Source organism: Argopecten irradians, chromosome 5, assembly GCF_041381155.1.
Source record: "Argopecten irradians isolate NY chromosome 5, Ai_NY, whole genome shotgun sequence".
Classification (NCBI taxonomy): Eukaryota; Metazoa; Mollusca; class Bivalvia; order Pectinida; family Pectinidae; genus Argopecten; species Argopecten irradians.
The window spans coordinates 44622786-44646078 of NC_091138.1; the positions used below are offsets into that span (position 1 = coordinate 44622786).

At 36.7% G+C, this 23293-nt stretch overlaps 1 protein-coding gene across 1 annotated transcript; it reads left to right on the forward strand.

Annotated features, from left to right (window-relative positions):
* The first annotated feature begins 378 nt into the window (after nt 1-378).
* LOC138323986 (guanine nucleotide-binding protein G(o) subunit alpha-like) lies at nt 379-22043 on the forward strand. The gene is made up of 9 exons (XM_069268955.1): nt 379-800; nt 9218-9309; nt 16195-16287; nt 18111-18271; nt 18598-18726; nt 19146-19275; nt 19612-19683; nt 20119-20206; nt 20732-22043. The coding sequence occupies exons 1-9, from the start codon at nt 677-679 to the stop codon at nt 20920-20922; spliced, it is 1080 nt and encodes a 359-aa protein (XP_069125056.1). The 5' UTR covers nt 379-676; the 3' UTR covers nt 20923-22043.
* Nucleotides 22044-23293: the final 1250 nt, after the last annotated feature.

Below are 23293 nucleotides of genomic sequence, written 5' to 3' on the forward strand. Positions count from 1 at the left end.
AACGCTGGGAAATGGCCCTATCATTGCGATCATATGATGAATTTGACTTGGTATAATTTTACTATAAAGACGTCATGTTTATCACAATTCCAACATGTGTGTCCTTATTATGTTGAAAACGAATTTCTGTTAAATTTATTGCAAATAAAGAACTCTGTTTTAAATTGTTTGATTTCATATTGATCAAATGATAAACAAATAGAAATATAAAAAGAAGGATGGATTTGCATAACAAACATTGCAAAACCGGAACCAATGGACTGTTTATTAACTGTTGGTAGTTAATTCCCAATACACCGCCTATAGCCTCCTTCTGACGTTTAGGACCGCCTACTGACCCTATTACATATTAAAATTTGGGCTAATACACGCGATGTGTATGTATAGGCGATCACACAGCCAGACAGGTGATTACAGTGTAAACACAGGACATACACGGAAGACGATCATGACAGTTAACTGTGTAGCTCATTAGTCTACTAACTGTCAATAACGACCAGTTCTCAAACAACCTCCACGTGATATTATTCTTCTAATTTGGATATTACCATATTTGGAGTTATGGGTTGATGATGTTGATAGTTCTCCACGTGAGTTTTCCGAGGTGTGTGAATTACAAGTGATACTATAGTACAACTTTACAAGCAAGTGTGAAAACATGTAGTCGCGTGTTACTATGGGGCAATGCTTAAGTCTGGATCAGGAAGAGCTAAAGGCGCGTGCCCGTAGTGATGATCTTGACCGACAGTTACAGAATTGGTCAAAACAGGACCAGAATGTCATCAAGATACTGCTCCTAGGTAAGTCTTCAAGTAGGTCAACACAGCTTGTCTGGATGTGCGATATAACATTGATCGATATAAGCTTTACATGAATGTTTGCAAATTACCAAATCACTGGTAATAGGACCAAATTATTTCCGAAATATGATAGCAACACCACTATCGCGTGTACATCTGGGTTTACTGAATTAATGTGGGACTATACAACTAACCATTAAACCTTCCTTCATATGGTTTATAAACTTAGGCCAAAGAACCCATTTTCAAAATATTTAAAAAAAAAAAAAACCCTATCCCGACCCCGCGGGGTGCCAGCATTGGTACCTATACTCGACCTTATACATTACGTATCTCTATCAGGGTAAGTGTTATAAAACTACCCCAACCATAACTGGGTATAATATGGTTTGATAAACTTACGTACAGTTACCCCATATTTGAGCTAGTGTTTTTCCGACACTTGATATATTTAGCCTATCCCAACCCCAGGGGTTGAGTGTAGTAGGGTACCCGACCCTAGGTAAAGCCTACCAGAATATATCCCCAAACCCATGAGTGTTAATTAATATAACTACATGTAGGTTCCCGAACCTATCTCATAATGTAGTCTACCCCGACCCCAACGTCAGGTATTACATAAATGTAGCTCGTCCTTAAAATATGAAAATGAAATGTTTAACGGACCCTCAATATACCTGATATATCCACCCCGACCCTAGGGGTGAACAACTTACCCCGGCCTCATGCAGGGTGCAAATCGAGTGCAACCTACATGAATACGGTAATATGAATATATAGGATATACATGTACCTTATAGCTTTAAGCTACACAGGAAGTTAATTACGTATGCACTGTATCACTAAAGGTATTAAGCTCAAAATATTAAGCATATTACCCAACATTTGACGTGCTAACAAGATTAGGATCATCCCAGTTTTAGGGATTTAAAACTTTTTAAGACGACAAAAGAGATTAAAATCTGTCACGGGTACGATCAACACATAAAAAGTTAAAAGCAATACAGTGAAAAGGGAATGTTAGTGTACTTTTAAGTTAAGAAAATAGTGCAAAGTCCCTGCAATTTTTTCAGCTGTTTATATATCAAGATATATATTTTACCTGTTCATATACATTATACACGTGCAGTCAAAAATCAATTCTTGGATTTAGGTTTCTAGCAGAGAAGCTTTTTGTTTGGGGAGATCTTTAAATTGATTTTCAGAGCATATATACCGATAACATAAGCTACAGACGTTATACGATATACATGTACAGTATGTATACGTGGTTCTCCCTATCTCACAATTGTAGTAGCTCGGATTAACGTAACACGACACCCTCCCGAAGCAGATCTGCTGTATAACACGTACACATACATGGTCAACAAAACATTGCATATGTAAACTTATTTAAATTAGCGTCAATATTTTAAAACGCGTATTCTTAAATCACTCTCAGTAGCACAGGGACTTGGCACAAATCCCAACCAACGGTCAATATATATATATTATAGTATCCATATATATTGACCGTTGACTGGAATTCATGCCAGGTCCTTGTGGTCAGTATTGCAATGACAGTGGCTTAGTGGTTAACGTGTCTGATTTTATATAGACACTATAGCCCACAGGGACCTGGCACGATTTTTTAAAACTAACAGTATACATATATATATATTATAGTATCAAGGGTATGAACTCGGCGGTCGAGAAAAACGGACCTATTTTTTTAAAACCGTGATCATTTTAATAAATGGGTTCTATACAACATTGACGGATATCTTACCTTAAAGAGAAATAATTTATCTTTCCATTGAGTGCTTGATGAACAAAATTGGCCAAGTATTGACGAAGTTATGGCTTGATGAATCGGGAAATTTACGACAAATATGCTAGGTAGACATTTCCCTGTCCGGTCGAAATGTCGTCTCGGCTCTAATGGGTACCTCAAAAACCAAGCCAAAATCACAAAATCTACGCTTGTAGTGGTAAACAGTACCCATAAACCGTGTTCATCCACAATCTCCTTTGCATGTGTCATCACCCGTACTTTGTAGAAACTCCATTTAAACATCGTGTAGCTCTCTTACTTTAACCGTCACCGCCATGTTCATTTGTTCTTCGGAACGCTTCTCGAGTTTACTCACAAGCACAACACTACATAATTTGCATAATGTAGTCACGATATGTAAAGTCGAGAAGCGTTCCGAGAGAAAAATGAACATGGCGGTGACGGTTAAAGTAAGTGAGCTACACGATGTTTAAATGGAGTTTCTACAAAGTACGGGTCATGACACCTCCAAAGGAGATTGTGGATGAACACAGTTATGGGTACTGTTTACCACCACAAGCGTAGATTTTGTGATTTTGGCTTGGTTTTTGAGGTACCCATTAGAGCCGTGACGACATTTCTACCGGACAAGGAAATGTCTACCTAGCATATTTATCGTAAATTTCCCGATTCATCAAGCCATAACTTCGTCAATACTTGGCCAATTTTGTTCATCAAACACTCAATGGAAAGATAAATTATTTCTCTTTAAGGTAAGATATCCGTCAATGTTGTATAAAACCTATTTATTAAAATAATCACGATTTTAAAAAAATAGGTCGGTTTTTCTCGACCGCCAAGTTCATACCCTTGATACTATAATATATATATGTATACTAATGGTTAAAAATTTTCGTGCCAGGTCCCTGTGCTATAGCCGTTTCCCATATGGGTATCTAGGTAGACTCGGAGCAATACCAGGTACTGATTATTGGGTGTTTTTTTTTCTCTCCAGGAACTCAGTCCTTCTGCTTCCGGCAACTCTCGATACATCCTAAAATAAACAATAATTACATGTACATAAAGATATACCTGTAAACCTTCTGTCTGTGTCTGAAGATACAGTACAAAAGCAAAGCAAATAAGGATTCTTACGCAATATGAAAAATCAATGCACATCTTTTTCTTGAGATCTCGATTTCTTTTACGAATACTCAAACTCCAAAAAGTTTGAAAAGGTTTAAAAGTTACAACACGTGTCCTGCTTATGCTGTATCATCCTGCTGTGCCGTCTTTAGCTTCGTTACAACAAATATCAATTTATACCAATATTTACATTCACCGAACACAATGGAGTACCTGTTCGCTAAATCCTCGACGAAATATAATCCCCGCTCCGTGCTATTTGAGACCGGAGGGGGATAGACTTCATTATAACAAACAGAGCTAACATGTTTTACATTGCCGACATAAAACACTTTCCATGTTACGCTGATTTTATGGTGGGAGCCCACGGCTACTTAGCGCTATAGTGGTTTCGGTTCATTACGCTTTTTCACAAAGCACAGTTTATACTGTGTGGTATACATAGCTGCAGGTGCTGCTTCAAGTTAGTGTTCCTTAGCATGGAGATCTTTGCTCGAATATATAATCCATCACATCATGTTAGCTTTATTAACTTTGACGCTGGTTTTCTGTTAATGTTTCCATGGAGGATTGGTATCAAAGTCACCAACATCCAGTTTGAAAATGCGGCTCTATTTGGGGCCAAAGCCATCTTGAACCAATGATCATATACCATGGTCAATTAAGTTGTCCTTGGTACTGACATTGATGTGTATTACAACTAGCCCATGGCTATATTTCAAACATGTCAGCCAAAACAGTAAAGCAACTCAACATGAACTTCAAAGCAAATAGCCAGGTGCACAAAATAACGCAATAGACGCAAAATAAATAAACCAAAATCACAATAGCACCGGAGTTCCCGACGAAAAATTAACGATCTCAGGCCACACTATATATATCTGGCATATATAATACCAGTATAATACCATACTGTAGATATAATAAACTAGTGGGAGATTGACGCACTTTAATCACTTAATTGAGCATCGGAGCCTGTTAGAGGAGTGCAAAAGAGATGGTGCAAAGTAGATGAGTGCAAAAGAGATGGGACAAAGTAGATTAGTGCAAAAGAGATGGTGCAAAGTAGATGAGTGCAAAAGAGATGGGACAAAGTAGATTAGTGCAAAAGAGATGGTGCAAAGTAGATGAGTGCAAAAGAGATGGGACAGAGTAGATTAGTGCAGGAGAGATGGGGCAAATAGGAGGAGTGCAAAAGAAATGGGGCCAAAATTAGAGGAGTAAAAACGAGATGGGGTAAATTAAAGGAGTGAAAAGACATGAGACAAAGTAAATGAGTAAGACAGAGGTAGATGAGTACAGAACGGCTACCTTTGGACATCGATATAACTAATTACCAAAAAGCTCGATCTACTATTGTTGCGTGTGAACGCAACATTCATTGATAAGATCGCGACGTAAACATCCCTATGGTACTATGTATTATTTGATGTAACATAACTCCTGTGTGGCGATCACCGTGACGACTCGATTCAGGGAGGGTACCGTATCTAATTCACTGGTTATTGTCTATTCACGCCTGGCCTGCCATCAATGCCACTTAAAGAACCTTAAAGTGAATAGTTTATGCTGAAACATTAGCTTCTGAATGAAGGATAGGGTGTTATCGTTGATAGTTTCTGAGGATGAAGTGAGCACGGTGTCGCCAAACTTTTTGTTTTATGCCATTTTCTGGGGTCGTCTGAAATGAAGACAAGTGGTATTAAAAAATGTCCACAAGCGTTTCTAAACTTAATTGAAGCAATATGGTGGAATCAAGGATTTATCATGCTAAATATCTTTATTTTTACTTAAATGTTGTTTTATTTCATTCGAAAAGCCACCATTTTCTTGAAGACATAAAAGTAATAGCTGTTGGATACTCAACTCAGAGAGGTACTCGTCCCATAGATATACTGTACAGATCTATATACTAATTTATTCGTATTTTCCGATGTACCAACCACCTTGGAACAGACCAGCGTGTTTCTCAAATATAATTCAAATAGATAAATTAACCTGTTCATGGAGTCAATTACTGTTTACTTGGGGTACTGAAGGTCGGTCTTTCTGTAATGTTGTTTGTCTAGTTCAGAAAGATTATTAAAGGAATGATTTGTCATTTATTGGGTTTGAAATGTTGTTTGTCAGGTGCGAAAAGCAGTTTTTTCGGAAGTGACAAATGTGTTTCAGAGATGATTAATGGGGAGAAAACAAACCGGTAATCGTACGAAAAAGAGATTTATCAAAATTATATCATTAAAGACGTCAGTTATAGCTTTTATTTCAAAGATATTTTGATTTATAATCAGTATAAATAGAAAAAAGTTGGATTTTTGTATTTTATTTATATACCTGACGTAAGATATCGGTACGAGACGAGTTAACACCGGAGGTGTCAGTACTTCTGGCTTATGAATGAGATCATATGGGAGGAATTCCGTACATGTGCAGGTCACGGTAGTTCACTTGTGGAATGTCGACATGATAGGTGTACCTTCAACATGTCTAGATCGACTGGTATCACCTCCGAAAATCTACAATCAAAACAAAGAAATCCCATTTCTGCCACCCACCATTTAGTGTTCATTAGGACGTAAACTGTTTAAAGCCGATTACCAGCGCGGTTCATGTGTGTGTAAACTGTAGATTCACCAGCGCGTAGGTGTTTGTAGGGCCAATTTGTGTCTTCGGGACAGTAAAACATATATATAATATTTCATTGATCATATCCTTAAACCTATTACTTATTACAATGGTGATTTATACCTGTGTATAACACCTACACTATACTTATTTCGTCATAAACACGTAGACGAGTCACAGGAAATTTGATTTTAACATTTGATAAGAATGAGCCATCAAATCAAACGTCTGAAAAGCATAATGATCATTTTAAATACTAGTGAATGTAATACATTAGACTGATAAGGCCTTAGAATGGTCATTTAACTACAAGCAACTGTGAAAACCATAATAACTTCACTTTGTATGGCCTTAACGTGTTGACCTTTAAAACACACCAATTCAATGTTGATTTTGACCAGATAACGGCCTATTTAACCACTCTAGATCCGCCAGTGGATATACAACTAACCCCAGGACATATGTACACACATGTTGACATGCCTATATACTTTATACATGTAACTTGACTGATTTCTTATCCAGTGAAAAGCCCCAATTCTTATTTTATTTTCCAGTGAAAATCCCTCTCCTTTTTCAAATCCTAGTAACCCGGTCCCCGCGTTGTCCTCTCCATGTCTTTGTCCCATGGTCCGATTTAAGGTCCACTTAAGGTATTCAGGCCCCTCGCCCGGGATACTCTATTAAAGCTCGGACGCTAAAGATGTAGTTTATTTTTGGTACTACTCCTCGTTTGATTTTCTTTCTTACCACCCCCTTTCCCTTTCCCCTTTTCCTTGGTATCTTATGTAAGTTTTATTTCTTATACATCCTTTATTCTGACTTCCTATCTTAACCGGTCCGTGTTGTAGCCAAATTTCCCTGGTGTAATTTCTGATATATTATAAACAGTCGTCCCTGTTCAACCCCTCGTGATTGTAGGCTCCTTATTCATAGCGGGGAACCGGATTATGTTAACTGTAGATACCCGTATCAAACATGGCGACGGTACAAAAATACGATGAAATCGCACTGTCTGACCCCCTCCCCCCTCCTCCGTGTTACTAGATAAAGATAAGACTGGTATTTGCTTAATATTGGTTGGAACCATTTGTGTCCTCGTAGACTAGAGTATATATACCATGGAGACCCCCGTGTCATCCTAAGAAGTGCCTTTTCCCAAAAGGAACATTAGAGTTCACGGAACAACCCTATACAAGTCCTTGGTAGTTTTGGCCCGGGAAAGATACCGCCATATAGCCAGGGTATTTTGGTGTCATGGTTCCTGATATTTCTGCGTCTTGGAGACACTCGATGTGTCCCGGTTTAGTGCGTCCCCCTTGTGTCCTGGAAGTTCCGTGTCCCGGAGAGACCTCACGTGTCCTCGATAGACTCCTATGTCCCGAGGATTTACCCTGGAGTGTTAGTCGTGTAGCCCACTAGGTATATTTGTAAACTCTAGATAATAGCGTGTAATGTTTATTCAGATTGCTAGTTATACGGTGTCAGTGTTGACAGATATTTAGTATTTACCTGTTGGGACTCACCTGTAGCTTTAAATGGCTTTTATCCGGAGATAACGGAGACCTTTATTTACATATGGGGAGGGAGGTTCTTGTGGCTATTCTATAATCCCTCTCGAAAACACTCTTGGCTCTGGCCGGGAGAGCGGATCACTGGGTGATCCTTCCGATGACCCTACGGCTGAAATGTTGGGGTCAGTGCCTTAAGCTATACCGACTGACAGGAATACAGGGATTACTTTAGATTTTTCCTCAAAGTTGGACCCTGTTGCTTAAATATTGGGTTCACTTTGTAATCCTTATTCAGACTTCGTGAACAAATATCCCCATGTCATCTTTGCTCTGACCTCTTGGAGAAACTTTGTCTTCTTCACTTAAAATATTTTGGCGGAATACCAAATATTGAATTTTGGCGTTATTAATGGGTTACGGACACTTATGTTTGCTATCACTAAGCTTCACGATGTCTAAAGTGTTCATACAAATGTAAAACTCTGTCTTTCTGTTATTTTTCAATGCGATCAATATATAGATTCAAATAAAATTCAAACTTAAGCCTCCTCAATATAAAATCATACGAAAACGAAAGTACAAACTTCAGCATCCTCAATATAAAATCATACGAAAACGAAAGTACAAACTTCAGCCTCCTCAATATAAAAAACAAACGAAAACGAAAGTCCAAACTCCAGCCTCATTGTTCATACATTGTATTTTTGTGAGATGTTGTATGCACAAGTATTATTTCACTATTCCTTTTATTTTGCAAGTATAATAAACAATACAACCGAAGTTGAAAAGTATACATTGTATTTATGTAGTGCTCAGTGTAAGATGCTAGCACAATCAGAACTTTCATGTGGACATATGGGCTCTAATGAAAAATTCATGCAATGCTTGATCAGAAATTCTATGCGAACATGTATTGCATGACCAAAACGTCTTTGGAAATAACATTAAATTATCAGACCTACAGTTTTGTGAACATATATTTCATGAACAGAACTTCGTTGTGAACAAACATTGCATATAATCATGACTTCTTTGTGAACATGCATAACTTGTCCAGAACTTCCATGTGAACATGCGCATGTCATCTCCGGGATGACACAATACATGATAAGCTGAATAAAAACATCCTAAATACATGAATTGCATAACAAGTAGAAACATTACACAAACTCAAACTTGTACAGAATTGTTTGAAGTATGAAATGGGCTGATTAAAAATTCAAGCACGGAAAATAAGAAGTTTTTCACTGCTCACTGCATGAAAGTAAATGTTTTGTTATAAGTTGTTGTATTGTTGGTGTTGAATATCTTTAGAAAAAGATAATCCATAAATAAATGCTTCTTTGTGGTTTTAGCTGTATGTTTTATTGTTGTTTTAGGTGCGGCTGAGAGCGGGAAAAGCACACTGGTGAAACAGATGAAGATAATCCATAGTGAAGGCTTCTCGTTTGACGAGCTTCTATCTTTTAAGGTAATCATTGAATTTCAAAGGAGCTAAATATATCAATTTCTGAATGTATAGATACGTGCAGACACGCTACAGATGTTACTTCCGGCTGTATAATGGCGCTTAGCTAGTGACCCGTGACGGTGTACAATTAGTTTTTATCCGATACACTGCCGTATAATGTGTTATACGCTAATATATAGGTGTGTCTGAGAACTTGTGGTAAGATTAGTTTCACCCAACCACAATTTGTAATCTTCACATTTGTTAAAGTTTGAGTAATGTTTGCAGCTCACTTGCCATATCTGAATGAGATTTGAAACGCTACTTATCCAAACTGTTGAGCGGATTGTAACCAGAATTACAGTCAAACATGTCCATAAAGACCGTCCAACAGTCAGAGGAAAATTGTTTTCATAGCCAGGTGGTCTATATACATAGGTTTAATTGTGTTGGAATTGGTCATTTGGGTCCCAAGTCTTTAAAAATGGTCTTATTAAGCAGAAGGTCGTTATACAGAGGTGGTCGACTAGGCAGCGGATTTTAACCATGATTAATAACGGCGACTTCTCGTGTTTATGAAATTATGTCATGATATTATAAAACTTTTTAACATTATTTATTAAATGTAAATTAATGTTAAAACAGATCTAAATACATGTACAAGTGCATACATGTATGTAAACTACATGTATAATTAATAATCATGTCCATATGAATCACCGGCGTATAATATATATATCCTAATATTCGAGTTCTTTCTAAGAAAGTATGCTTAAGAGGTCATCTTTTCCTTTGGAACAAACTGTCAAAGCAAGGAAACGATTAATACATATGTATTTTATTTGCAATTACGCGGCAGATATGTCACGAAATCTCGCTCCACGTAGCGATGTATTCTTTATAACTTTGAGCCATGAGCTTCATAATCTCATAAACATTACTGTATACATGTATATCAAACGATAAGCGATATATTCCCTTAAGGCCTCGGTGACTTCTCTGGCCATCTGTTATGAAATTGTCTGTCCGATTATCTATGATCAATTGTTTGTCGTAACGATAAACTTATTGTTGTTGCGACAAATTACGCGACTAGATATCCACCATAGGCACCGGCAACGGTTTGTTTTCTCCGTTTTGTCATTAGTTATACATATCATAAAAACTGTCATTCCCTTTTAGATCTTTGCCCTAGTTTAGTACAATTCTTGACTTTGTGCTTACTCAAGTCATAAGAAAATAAATTATGACCGGGACCTATATATGTTTAGCTGTATATGACCCCGATGACCGGTGTCATGATGTGTAGTGTATTTGTAACAAGTCCAAGTGGTCATTTAGATTTGACAAACATCGTTTATGGCTGTGTGCACTAGTCCATAATGGGTTGTTCTAAGTAGGTGTAGAGGAGGATCTATCGTATTATTGTCCCCTATCATATCATGGACAACGCCGTCATTGGACTCCACACCAAGGTGACGACACAGAATGAAACTAATGGCCGACATTACCAATATAATGCTATGTCTGTTTATTACTCATTGTCAGTTACGAATGCTGTACTTATACCGACAACTTCAAAAGTATTGCGGGTCGCGGTCACTGAATGGTCAATGTGTCCTGCAATATACAACTAGCCATCCACCTGTTGATCGTGTTGGCTGAGTGGTTATAAGCTGTCCGAATTTCTACCACTAGCCCTAGCCTGTACCTCTTGACCGCAGTGGCTGAGTGGTGAAGGTGTTCGACTTTCTACCATTAGCCCTCGCCTCTTTGATTTTGTAATTTCGAAGGATACATGGACTGCAGTTGCCATGAATTTTATTTTAGTCAGTGGTTTTTCCCCTGTAATCCGCTTTCCCTTTAGGACCAAAACAGGACGTGCACTTAAATTACCATTACAGTACTAGTGCACGTAAGACACCAAAAATCCAATAGAAAAACCATCGAGGTTTATCATAATGGCCCTATCGACCTTTTGTTTTTGCTTTATCTAGAACCTTTTATCCCTTCCATTAATCCAAATCATCCATTCTTTACTCCCACTAGCCTACAGATGATCTTTCTCTCTTGCGCAACATGGGTCACGTGCGTTGCGGTTTCTGGCGGCGCCACGTGCCGTTGTCCTGGGGCGTAGTGATCTTTATGACCTGATGACGCCGTAGTAGGAACCCTGAGGTGATGAGACCACGTGTGGATGTACCACATTCTGCCGTGTACCTACTTATGGTATACAGGTATTAGACGTGTAGATATCACCTCTCAATGTGTAGTGTATAGAATGTATCCATTAACTTCCTGCAATTCCCACCGTTGCCACCAATTAGTGAAACGAAGGGAAGTAACTTTGATTGATTAAAATGAGCGATACACAACGGAACGGTTAGTCCAGCCCAATTAAACTAGGGATTAAAGACATGATCTCAATCACACAGCCACAAAAACAAGCTTTATATTCGTCAAATTGGCTTGAAATATCCACATCCATATCCACTCATTTTGTCAATTATAGTTTTATGTCAATTTACGCATTAGGTTTCGTGGTTAAAGTGAACTCTTGCGAAATATTATAGTCAGGATTCCTTAGTTTATATTTAGACATACAATCTGGAGTACCCGTGAAATATCGAAATACACGAATCTGGTGTCAGGTCTAGATTTAGAATCTCGGAAAAACAAAATGACATTAATGTGACGACCACCTCTAAAGGTATATGAATTAAATATGTACCATACCGTGTGGTAACGGTTTCGCCACGACTCGACTGGATCCGGGTGATATTTAGATGCTTGTAAGACGATGCGTACTCCGGGTCGAAGGTCAATGCGTTTTAAAAAGAGAACCATAGACTATCTAGATTACATGACATCTAGCATGGCATTTTCTTCACACCATCGTTTGTCTGTGTTCTAGTTCCCACAGCTGTCTCTCGTGTTGGATAACGTTACTTCGCAGCTTTATAATTGTTTATTGGTATTTTATTGGTCTGGGTGCACTTTATATATATACATACTACTAATTTTAGCGTCATTCATCAAGGTTCGTCGAATGTTTTATATGAATATATAAGCCATCAAAATAGCCTGGAGAGGTATAACACATAATTACATGCTGTAATAAATTTGACACAGAAGGCTTGATTGTGCTTTACGTCATCCCACAGCTACATTTTATAGAAGTGCTTGGTTATTGCTTTGTGGAGAATCCGAAGTTACCACAGCATAAAACACAGCCTTACAGCATTGACTGATGAAGTGAAACGAAGGGAAGTAACACTGATAATTCAGAATGCAAGTAGGCAACCGCATGCATCGCGAGGGACTCGGAAATGTGATCCTGAGGAGGAAGGCTAAATGTTAAAAAAAAAAAAAATGCGTATACCAAAGGTCATGGTCAAGGTCATCATGTCAATAAATACGACATCCCGTTAAAGGTCAATAAAGAGCGTTTTGTAAGATAAAAAGTACCACATCGCATTTGGTATAAATACCTAGGTGAAGCTTACTATGGGTCAAATGCTATGACCAAGGTCGATAGGTCTGCAGATGTTTTACCAATAGCAAATTCTTTTCAAAATTCGAAGTTATTTTTGTTGTTCATGGTCATTAGATCAGCATTATGCTAAAAAAAATAGCGACTTTGCTTTCCATTCATTTGACACAGTGACACAGGGACTTGGAACGAATTTGCAACCAGTGGTCAATATTAATATGTATTTTATTATTTTTTGACTAATTGTTAGAAATTCGAGTCTAGTCCCTGTGATTTGACACAGACTTGTAATATTTTGTTCCAGTATCTGTTTGTAACAGTCGACCTTAAACGATAAAACCTTTTGTTATATGCATCCTGGCTGTAGGTCAGAGAGATGTTTAATATGATACTGAGTCTGTGCCGGGTTCGACGGTGAATTGAATTATGTAGATAAGAACTTCCGTACAAATCAAGGTTCTCTTTTACACTTTTTGACAGATGCCCTAAAGATCTCGTATGGCCATCGCGTTATGTATTTATAATCAGACACTGGAGCATCTCAAGCGTGAACGCCGGATAAAGGGACCATTACTATCCGAGTATAAACCCCTCCCGCCCTCTCCTAATGTCGGCATGTAACTTACGGCAATGTCATACGCGTTCACTATTTCTATGGAGATTGAAATCCCTTTTTGGTGATAAAATATTAAATGATTTCCTTTCAGATGTTAATGCATTTACCACTTCGCTTGATTTTTTAAAAGGATTATTTATCTAAATGGGAACATGGTTTCGCTATGACGTTGTTACTGGCGAAAAAGTTAACATCATTGATAACGCTATTTTAAATCATCATTATATAGATTTAGCTACATTTTGTATCATACTTTTCCTTAAAATCAGAAGAAACGTATGTTAATGATGATGGTAATTCATCTTGAACTTTTTGTCGTTTTAGCCCTGGCTAAGATACTCGCAGCACGTAAATCTAATGTGCAATACAATATGATCTTGAGCTAGTTATACCATAATAATCAAATCATCAAGCACAACTTAACTAAAAATCTACTTGTCAATGACATTAAGATATTTTCAGTGATAAAATTATTTACTAAAATCTCTATTTTTTGATAGTTGGTTTAAATATTCCTTAGGTGTATGCCAGGGAAAAGCTTTTGGTCCATTACATTTGAACCCGTTGTGACGGGGGAAAAACATATAATATATACCCATGTATCTATCGGTTTTGTGTATATGTACTATATCTAAGTATACACTCGGAGATAATTTAGTTAGCATTTTTCGCCTATAGATGCCGTAGTTGTGTTTAGCTACAGTATTAGCCAGTTATTCATATATTTTGTATGTAACATGTGTGTTTCATTGATATAATCAATGGGTCCAGATGTTGACGGAAACCGGTAATGAATGTTTTATGTATCAATATATATATATATAACATCTCTGAGAGCCTGTGAATCTGCTACGCATACTGAAACATTTTACACTTTTGATACTTAACTGCGTTGACATTTGTGCATGCATTCATTGTATGACGGCTCAGTTCGATAATGAATATGTGAGGGAAGTGTATGGTATAAAATAACTTGTTGAGATTACTGCAATTTTGACACATTTACGGTAATTTTAATGTTTCTATCCGTCTATACTGAAATCGTCGACCCCTGTTGGTATAAGTTATTTTCATAACTCGTTGAATCGATGAAGTCCCAAGTAAATAATTTATAGAAACAAATCAAATTTTCTCCCGCAGAAAACGCGTATCAAACACGTTTGAAAACCTCGTTACATCTTTTGAAAATTTCCGTCTGTCTCCGGAAATCATCCATTTCCGACGATTACCGAAAATTTCCCAAATATACTGCTTTTAATTACATCACTGCTCTATTAAATGCTTAATAAACGTGTTACACAAGGTTCTGTTGTGACAGGACGAACACCAAAACCTCGGTTTAAAGGGAAGTGTCTTGTGGTGTGTAGGCTGCTAGTGTATTGTCATCCTAGGGTCATTAAGTTAATTGTCGTCTCGTGACGTTAATTATCTATAAACATGTTTCTTTGGTCTTTTGTGTCTCTCTGAGAAGTATTTAACAGAACATGGCACCTATGTTGTTCCGAAGGTCGAGATTCCTATCATGTATTAATATATCATTTATCTATCTCTACCTGTAGTCCCGATGTTCTAAATCCGCCGGAGTTACTTCCCTTAGTTGTTCTATCGGTGGACGTGAAGTATTTCACAGGGACTTGACACGAATTTCAAACCTATGGTCAATATGATACCACAAATTTTAGCTTCCCAAAAAGCTAAGTGGGCTACGCGGAAGCTTACCCCTTTGATTGGACAGAATATGGAAATTAAACAATGCTATGACGATATTGTTTCGCAATTTTAATTGTTCTGTTAAAAGTCATTTAATAATTTGTGAGCTTCTGTTAGTGCAAGGTAGCCAGGTCTAGTACAGATGAACAGTTTTAATATTTCTTTTGCTACAATTTTTTTTTTCAAAATGAAAAAAGTTTTATGCAGAGATTGCTAAGCTCAGAGAAAAGGCAAAGAAAATATTGAACTTAATCTCATATGTTTCTGTGTTTTTTCTATGTTCCGTTTTCATTCCGCTTTTAGTATGTACTGTCATTTGTTTTGTGTCCCGTTAATTACCATCTACGCATTGTCTGATTATTATTGTTACTCGACGGTGATCTAAATTATATAAGAAATATAAAAGTAATGTCTCGAACATAGTATACTACTACAGATGTATTTGTTCCATCTATAAATGGAACCAGATTTCATTTAAAATGCCCGATTAATTTCTAGAAAATACTTATTCGTAATACTTTTACCACGAATGCTTGTTCTCCCCCGAAATCTGAACGGATGCAAGCGCTGTGCGACCATGCTTTATCAGAAAGATTGTGTCCGAATCAGGACAGATTTTTAAAAGTATGTTTCCGTAATTTATATTATTTCAGAGAAAAAGCTATGCTTGTTCAAGCGTTGTTGCTACACGCCTATTCTGCAAGATGGCTCGAATTGCTTATGAAACTAAATGCATTTATTGCCACCGTATATTTATTATGAGAAATCATTGGAAATTATTAAATGGCTGACAACTTGCTGGAAAATCCGCCAAACTATAACAGTCATGCGGTCTTTTAGAATAGATATACCATGAATGCTTGTTCTCTACTAAATTATAATAACCATTGATTGAAAATTCATGCCAAGTCCCCGTAGGACTATTGCCAGGCATTGACCGTTGGTCGATGATCCCCCCACCTCACTCCGCCAAAACCGGACGCGTTGTTAAATATGGACGTCACATAACTAAATTAAATGTTTAGAAATTAAATATTCTTTGCATTATTTGTACTTTTTATAAGATGTTATCTTTTTCTTGTTACAGCCCGCCGTGTTGGACAATTTACTGGGATCTATGAAGTATGTTCTCACTGGTATGGGACTGTTACGGATCAACTTGGACAATCCAAAAAATCGGGCACGTTTGACCAATGAACTACATAACCACAGGGACTGGTACACGTCATGAGTTTGGGGATAGGCGAGCCTTCCTCCCCAAATAGTATACACCCCTCTTGCCTATTTTCCTTCCCCCAAACTTGTGCTACAAGTCCATGTGCATTGAAATACACAGATTGCTGATTCTATTCCCCAAACTATATTGCCAGTCCCTGTGCAATAGACTTACACATCTTGCCGATCCCATACCCCAAACTCATTACTAGTCCCTGTGCTCACACATTGTAACACTATATTTTAGGGCCATACTTAAATGGAGTGGTCAGATTAAAGATCATTTTCAAATTAAATGGCATGTTTACCTGTGTTTATCTAGACTTTTTAAAGTCCCGTGTGTGCGAAATGTTTTTTAAAACCATAATTGTTAAAAAAATGTGCTGTGGGCGACTTTCTGTCATATCTGACTATCTGAAGTGCTGCCCGCTGTAAAGAAGGGGTATCGCATGTCTTTCCATTAAGTGATCAGTTGTAACTCGTGTCTTAGTGAAAAAGGCATGTCCTTGTAAAATACCGACAAATTTGAAAGAAACACTATCGAACACGTAATCTACGAAAAAGATAATGACATATTCATGTTTACAACACAATGGTTATACATACGTGTACGTAAATATATATATATACTGTATATAAAAAAAAAACCAAAAAAACTGGTGACGTCAGTACGAAGTCAATTTTTTCAAGCTGAACCAAAATATCCTTTTATCATTTCAAACAACCAAACTTTAACTAATATGTCTTCATAGTGGACCAGTACATCCTTCTTATTGCTCATAAGTCAAAAGTCATAACATTTTGAAAGAAAACATTATTTATCCGACATCCTGTACATGAACTTGATATCATCCTTTCACTTTAAAACTACATTTTTAAATGTCATGTTGAGGTGATTGAATGTTTTAATGTTAGTTAGTAATTAGCCCAAGTTCAATTATCAAATTTCTTAACATGATATTATATAACAAAAGGTAAAGAATTATATTACCCCTCCGTCCCCCCATACAGCCACACTCTTAACTTTTGAAATGCTTTCCTCTAGAACTGTAATTTCTGTAAGTTCAGGAAAATTGATGAGATCAGACCTTGATAAATATGAAAACCGACGACATTTGGACGGCGTCGTTAGTAGCAACATATATATTTCACGAATGTGACCGCTTATCGCATGGAAAGATAAAACTTATTTATTTATTTTGATTCATTTGTATAGTTAACCGATTTTACATCCGTTCAACACATTCTGGCCTTGTAGCTGACGTGAATGAACACTGTTTTTATCGCTAGAAGAATAACCAGAAAAAAAACATTTATTTTTGTTATGAAAGCTTAACAAATTATTTTTTCTAATCTTTCCTCCTTTGTCCATTTGGTTTTTATTCTTTTTCCCTTTTTTGTCTTTGTATTCAGCTAATTTCGCAGTTACCACGGTTGAACTGTTTCAACACTTTAACACCTCCCTTTCTCTGGCTTGCGAGTACAAATTGCCAACCTATGGCTTTTTCCGGGTACTCCGGTTTATCTTACCTCCCAAACATAGCACGGCTTTACACGACCCTTACTGCCTTTAGGAGGATAAACAAAAAACTCGAACATTTCACCGTTTACTCGGTAATCAAACAATGTAACATATTTTGTTTTAACATTCGGATATAACATAGTATCATAGGTACTTCCTTTAGTTTTACTCCGTCAGAGTGTTACGCAGTAAAGTTACTCTAGATCGATTAGAATGGGAGAAATATAACATCTGTAAAAATATGAGATTTATGTTAAATGTTTTAGGCGAGTGCTCAGGCAATCCTAACGTGCACGTGCTGCTTCGACAAGGACCACATGATGCTTCCACACATGACCAGTGCACTCAGGTCCTTGTGGCAGGACCGAGGGGTCAGGATGGCCGTGTCCCGGGGGTACGAGTATGAGCTTAACGACTCGGCTATATAGTAAGTGTATTACACTATCTTTATTCTATCGTAATACGTAAATGTATAATAAGTTTATAAATACATATTGTCCAGCCCACATTCTGATATGTCAGAGTTACTTCCCCTGCTTTCACTTGTCAGAGTTACTTCCCTTGATTTCAATTATTAGAGATACTTCCCTTGGCTCCAATTCGGCAGTGCTGACGAAATGATCAGAATGCAAACACATGAAATACATTCTTTTGACATTGTTTGTCAAATGTGTTGGGAAAAATACATACTTATATAAATAGATAACAATATTATATTGACTGTTTATTTACTCGATTTGTTTATTTCCACAGCTACTTTGAAAACATTGAGCGAATCTGTCACCCCGACTTTGTCCCGTCCTCGGTGGACGTGTTACGGGCACGTGTCCGGACAACTGGGATCATAGAGACGTGCTTTAAAATCGACCACATGCTCATCAGGTAAATTTGGGTTTGGAGTGATTAGTTTAACGTCCTATTAACAGCCAGGGTCATTAATAAAGACGTGTCTAGTTTTGGATGTGGTGGAAAGCCGTAGTACCAAGAGATAAACCATGGGCATCCAGTCAACTGCAACACATGGGATTTGGACTTGAAACACAGAGAAAGAGGGCTTGTGGCCATTGTCGGGACATTTTTTCCCAGAAAATAGTTCATGTTCTTTCTACGCTTGATTGCACAACTACAAGGAATAAAAGTTCATGTGATAATGTGTTTAGCGCCAAAATTACATTTGACCAAATTTCGGACCATAGATACTGATCAGTTGTATATATACAACAATATTTGCAGATGGCATAAGTGTATCATATTTGTTATTCAATCAAAGTGTTCACTAATCGTTTTCTTTTTTTCCCTAGAATGTTCGACGTTGGCGGTCAAAGGTCAGAACGGAAGAAATGGATCCAATGTTTTGATGACGTCAACGCGTTGCTGTTTGTGGCAGCTCTTAGTGCTTACGATATGTGCCTGTATGAGGACCCACATGTGGTGAGTAGCACCATTTATGGTTTCTTTTCACTTTCCTCTCCTCTCATTGGCTTAAAATTGGCCAGACGGAATTCAATATTTTCAGACATCTATCTGATTTCTCTATTTTTAAAAGCAGAAAAATCATATGCTTTTACATATAGCAATGTCAATATCTAAATATTCCTGGTTCCACGTTTTTCCAAAAGAAATCTTTCTTCTATTTCATATCTAATACAACTATTTAAGTTTTCGGATGTAGACCTTTGAATTTTAATAGTAAGATATATACAAAAAATTATTATCAAGGAAAGACGATATGGATTTTGATATAATTATCTTTTATCTTTTTTACAGAATCGACTCCAGGAAAGTTTAAAACTTTTCAAATCTATGTGCAATAATATTTTCTTTAGGGAAACGACTATGGTAAGTAGCTATTTGATTAAATCTTTTAAAATTGGTTTCCATTTCTGTAATTTGCATTTCACTCCCTCCTTTCTAATGTAACTAGTAATAAAGATGTATATGTAGCTGTTCGAATGAATGAGATTGACCTCAAATTAAGGTCATATAATTCCATAGTTTACTAGTTTTCATAATTTCTTGCAAGTTCGATATGTTTAAATCCGTTGATGAGTGATGGGAATCGTTTTGAAATGTTATGTATTAGATTAAATCAAATGTTAGGGTATAATTATATCTGTTCGAAATTTCCGAAGGTATTCGCCAAGGAGATTATCTTGTCCCTTTCACGTTCAAACCATTGGAGGAAAGACATATTATTTTTTATTTCTTGCAACTGATGCAAAAATACAGAGCAGGTTTATATTTATCAAACATATGTATCGGTTTTTTTTTCAGATTCTTTTCCTCAACAAAATTGACCTTTTTAAGGACAAAATTCGACATTCCGGTAGACACTTACGTCACTTCTTCACAGATTATAAAGGTGAGTCAAATTAATTCAAAGCGCACAAATTGCACATCAAGTTTAATATCCAACAAGCATATATACGAAAGTCATGATATGTAATATAATGCTGTTATTCCTTTTTTAATATTACCGTTAGCGAGACCACATTTTATCTACTATTTTCATATTATATGATATGCATACATACCAATTTCAAAAAGCAATTATTGAGAAATTTTTCTACGTCCCTTAACAATATTCTCGGATAGGAAAGTATATCCTATGTTTCAAATCAGTATTCTTTATATGGAAGGTAACCTTTGATCGAGTTATAAACCGATGCCTCCCAAAATATATAGAATTCACACCCCCCATCACTTTGCACTCATGATGGTCGAGGACACGGACTGTTAATAGGATGTTAAACCTAACGAAACATAACTGATTGAGTTAATGAAACATATTTGTACAGTATAGTGATGTCAACTGAGAAATTCATTGATATGAATAATGCTTTTGTGAAATTTGAAAATTGAATTCAAAATTATTTTTAAACTACAGGACCAGATAAAGATGTGGACCAAGCTGCACGTTTTATCCAGAGAGATTTTCAGAACCAGAATCACAATCCGTCCAAGGTAGTATACCCCCACTTCACCACGGCAACAGATACCAGTAATATACAAGTGGTGTTCCAGGTCGTGATGGACTCGATACTCCGACAGAACCTCAATATCAGTGCGTTATTATAACGGAAGGTGTGTTCCGACTTCGGAACAGTACTCCCTCACAGCATCCATTTTCAAGGAACATAGCTAAAAGACAATCGTCTCTGCAAATCTAGATCCTAAATCAGCTCAATATTATAACGAAAAGTGTGTTCCTATGTAGGAACATATCAGTGAGTTATTATAACAGAAGATATGTTCCTACTTGGGAACATATATGCGTTATTATAACGGAGGATGTTTTCCTATTTGGAATATGTCAGTGCGTTATTATAAAGAAACATGGATTATAATAACGAAACATGTGTTTCTACTTGGGAACGTATCAGTGCGTTGCGTTATTAAAACGGAACACGTGTTCCTACTAAGGAACAGTACTCACTCACAGCATCCATATTGAAGGAACGCAGCTTAAAGACAAAAATCCTCTCTGTGAATCTAAATCACAAACCATCAAAAAATATATCTTCTAACCGGGAGGAAAATATAGACTTAGTTATAACATATTCTTCAATACCAAGCTTATGTGCTTCTATGCTTTATTCAAAGCAGAACATAGAATATATATGTAGTCTACAGCTTCTGCCAAGCCAAGGAGGTGATATTTTTAGGACCTCAGATTTGAATTCGGCCAAATCTTCAGTGCTCTTTTTTGTTGGAATGCTTGAGATTAGATATTATTGCCTTGAATGTGATCTCAACGACAGGTTATGAATTTTTCTGAACTGAATACATAACATGTTGGAGAATTTTGTGAATTCTGTATGCTGGATTTCTTGTGTTTTATTTATATATTGCTGTACATAATATATGTTAATGCATTCACTACGCATAAAATAATATATTTTCATCAATTTTAGATGTAAGGTATGATGTTTAAATGTACATTGCTTTCATTAACACATATTTTATTATACTCAACTATGCATTTTACCATCTGGTATGATTGTAAATACTGAAGTGCGGTGGAGTGCTCTCCCTTGATTTGTGTGGCAGAGTACGTGTTACTGACTTGAAGATTGCAAGAGTTATCTTTCTTTAATAAAGTGTGAGTTTACCCTCACCTATCGCTGTAAGTTATCATGCATAATAAAATGAGAAATTGACAATAAAAGCTACTGAATGACAATCATTCTACAATAAAATGGTGTTTGTGTCGTCATGTATGCATTTCGTGTGAAGATAAACGTTATAACACAGATAAATACGGGGAAATCAGACCTACTGTCCTTGGCTTTCTGGCACAATAATGAACCACACACACGTTTTTGAGCAAATATTTTATGACAGACAAACAAACCGCTCCAATAATTTTCTCAGTACCACGATGGTAACTAACTTATCTACGCTCAGAATATTTGGTTTAATTGACAACAAAGTATTGGAGATTCGTACCAGACCCCAATATCCTACCGATATCAGTTTAAGAACTTTTATCGGAACGAAGTTTGCTCTGGTCATATGCTCCCCTTATATAGTCGTGACCGCTTCATATTTTCCGATAACGCTCGGGCCGGGGCCAAACTGAATTGACATGATATTTTTATGCTACTGATGATCATATTACATCGTATATTGTATAACATACCAGAGTTTTTATCTAACGTTAAACCCGCTGGTCAATCTCTCGGTGTTTCCCTGGACGATTCCCCCATTAAATTAGCACCGGGAACATCCCGGAGTGATATTGGGGGTTATGTTCTGTCATTCGATACAGATAAGGCTGTGTCTGGAGTTCCACTACAACGCTTCCGTCGCGGAAGAAAGCTGTGGTACGTCTGCCATAAAAGAAAAAAAATATATACATACGTGTACACTATATATATACATATATACATGCTTTTAGCAAAGCAAAAGAGATGCAAGTTGTGTGCATAAGCGTTGTTTTCCATGTTATACATGCTGATATAGACAATTCATAATATCTCATTCTGTATCGAACTGAATTAGCTTAATAATACTTAATAAACGTTAAGACTAGTTTTGCTTTCAGAAAGTAATAATTTACAGCTAAATTTTCATGTAAACAAAAACAGAATTTAAAGATGCTCCACCGCTGACAAATGGTGTTTTTTCACTATTAAAAACAGGGGCAGACGATTTAGTATTTTTCTTCAGTTACAAAAGTTACTTACTTTACACCATTACCACCATTGAAAGGTTTGAGCTTCTAATTTTACTTTAAGTTTAAAATATGAAAAATAATTAATTGCATCCCGAAAAAATCCAAATCATGGCACTATATCTTATATGGAATGAAGTAATGATTGCGCATGCACCAAAGGCGAAGTAAATTATTTCATGTTATTTTTTGTGTTAATTAGGCATACATATATATGATTCAAACCCAATTATTGTTCAAATGATGAATATCATTTTAAAAATGACCATATCT

Coding starts and splice junctions, on each gene's coding strand:
- LOC138323986 (XM_069268955.1), top strand. CDS start 677: ATGGGGCAATGCTTAAGTCTGGATCAGGAAGAGCTAAAGGCGCGTGCC. Junction 9,310..16,194: donor ACGAGCTTCTATCTTTTAAG/GTAATCATTGAA, acceptor TTCTTGTTACAG/CCCGCCGTGTTGGACAATTT. Junction 20,207..20,731: donor CTTCTTCACAGATTATAAAG/GTGAGTCAAATT, acceptor TTTAAACTACAG/GACCAGATAAAGATGTGGAC.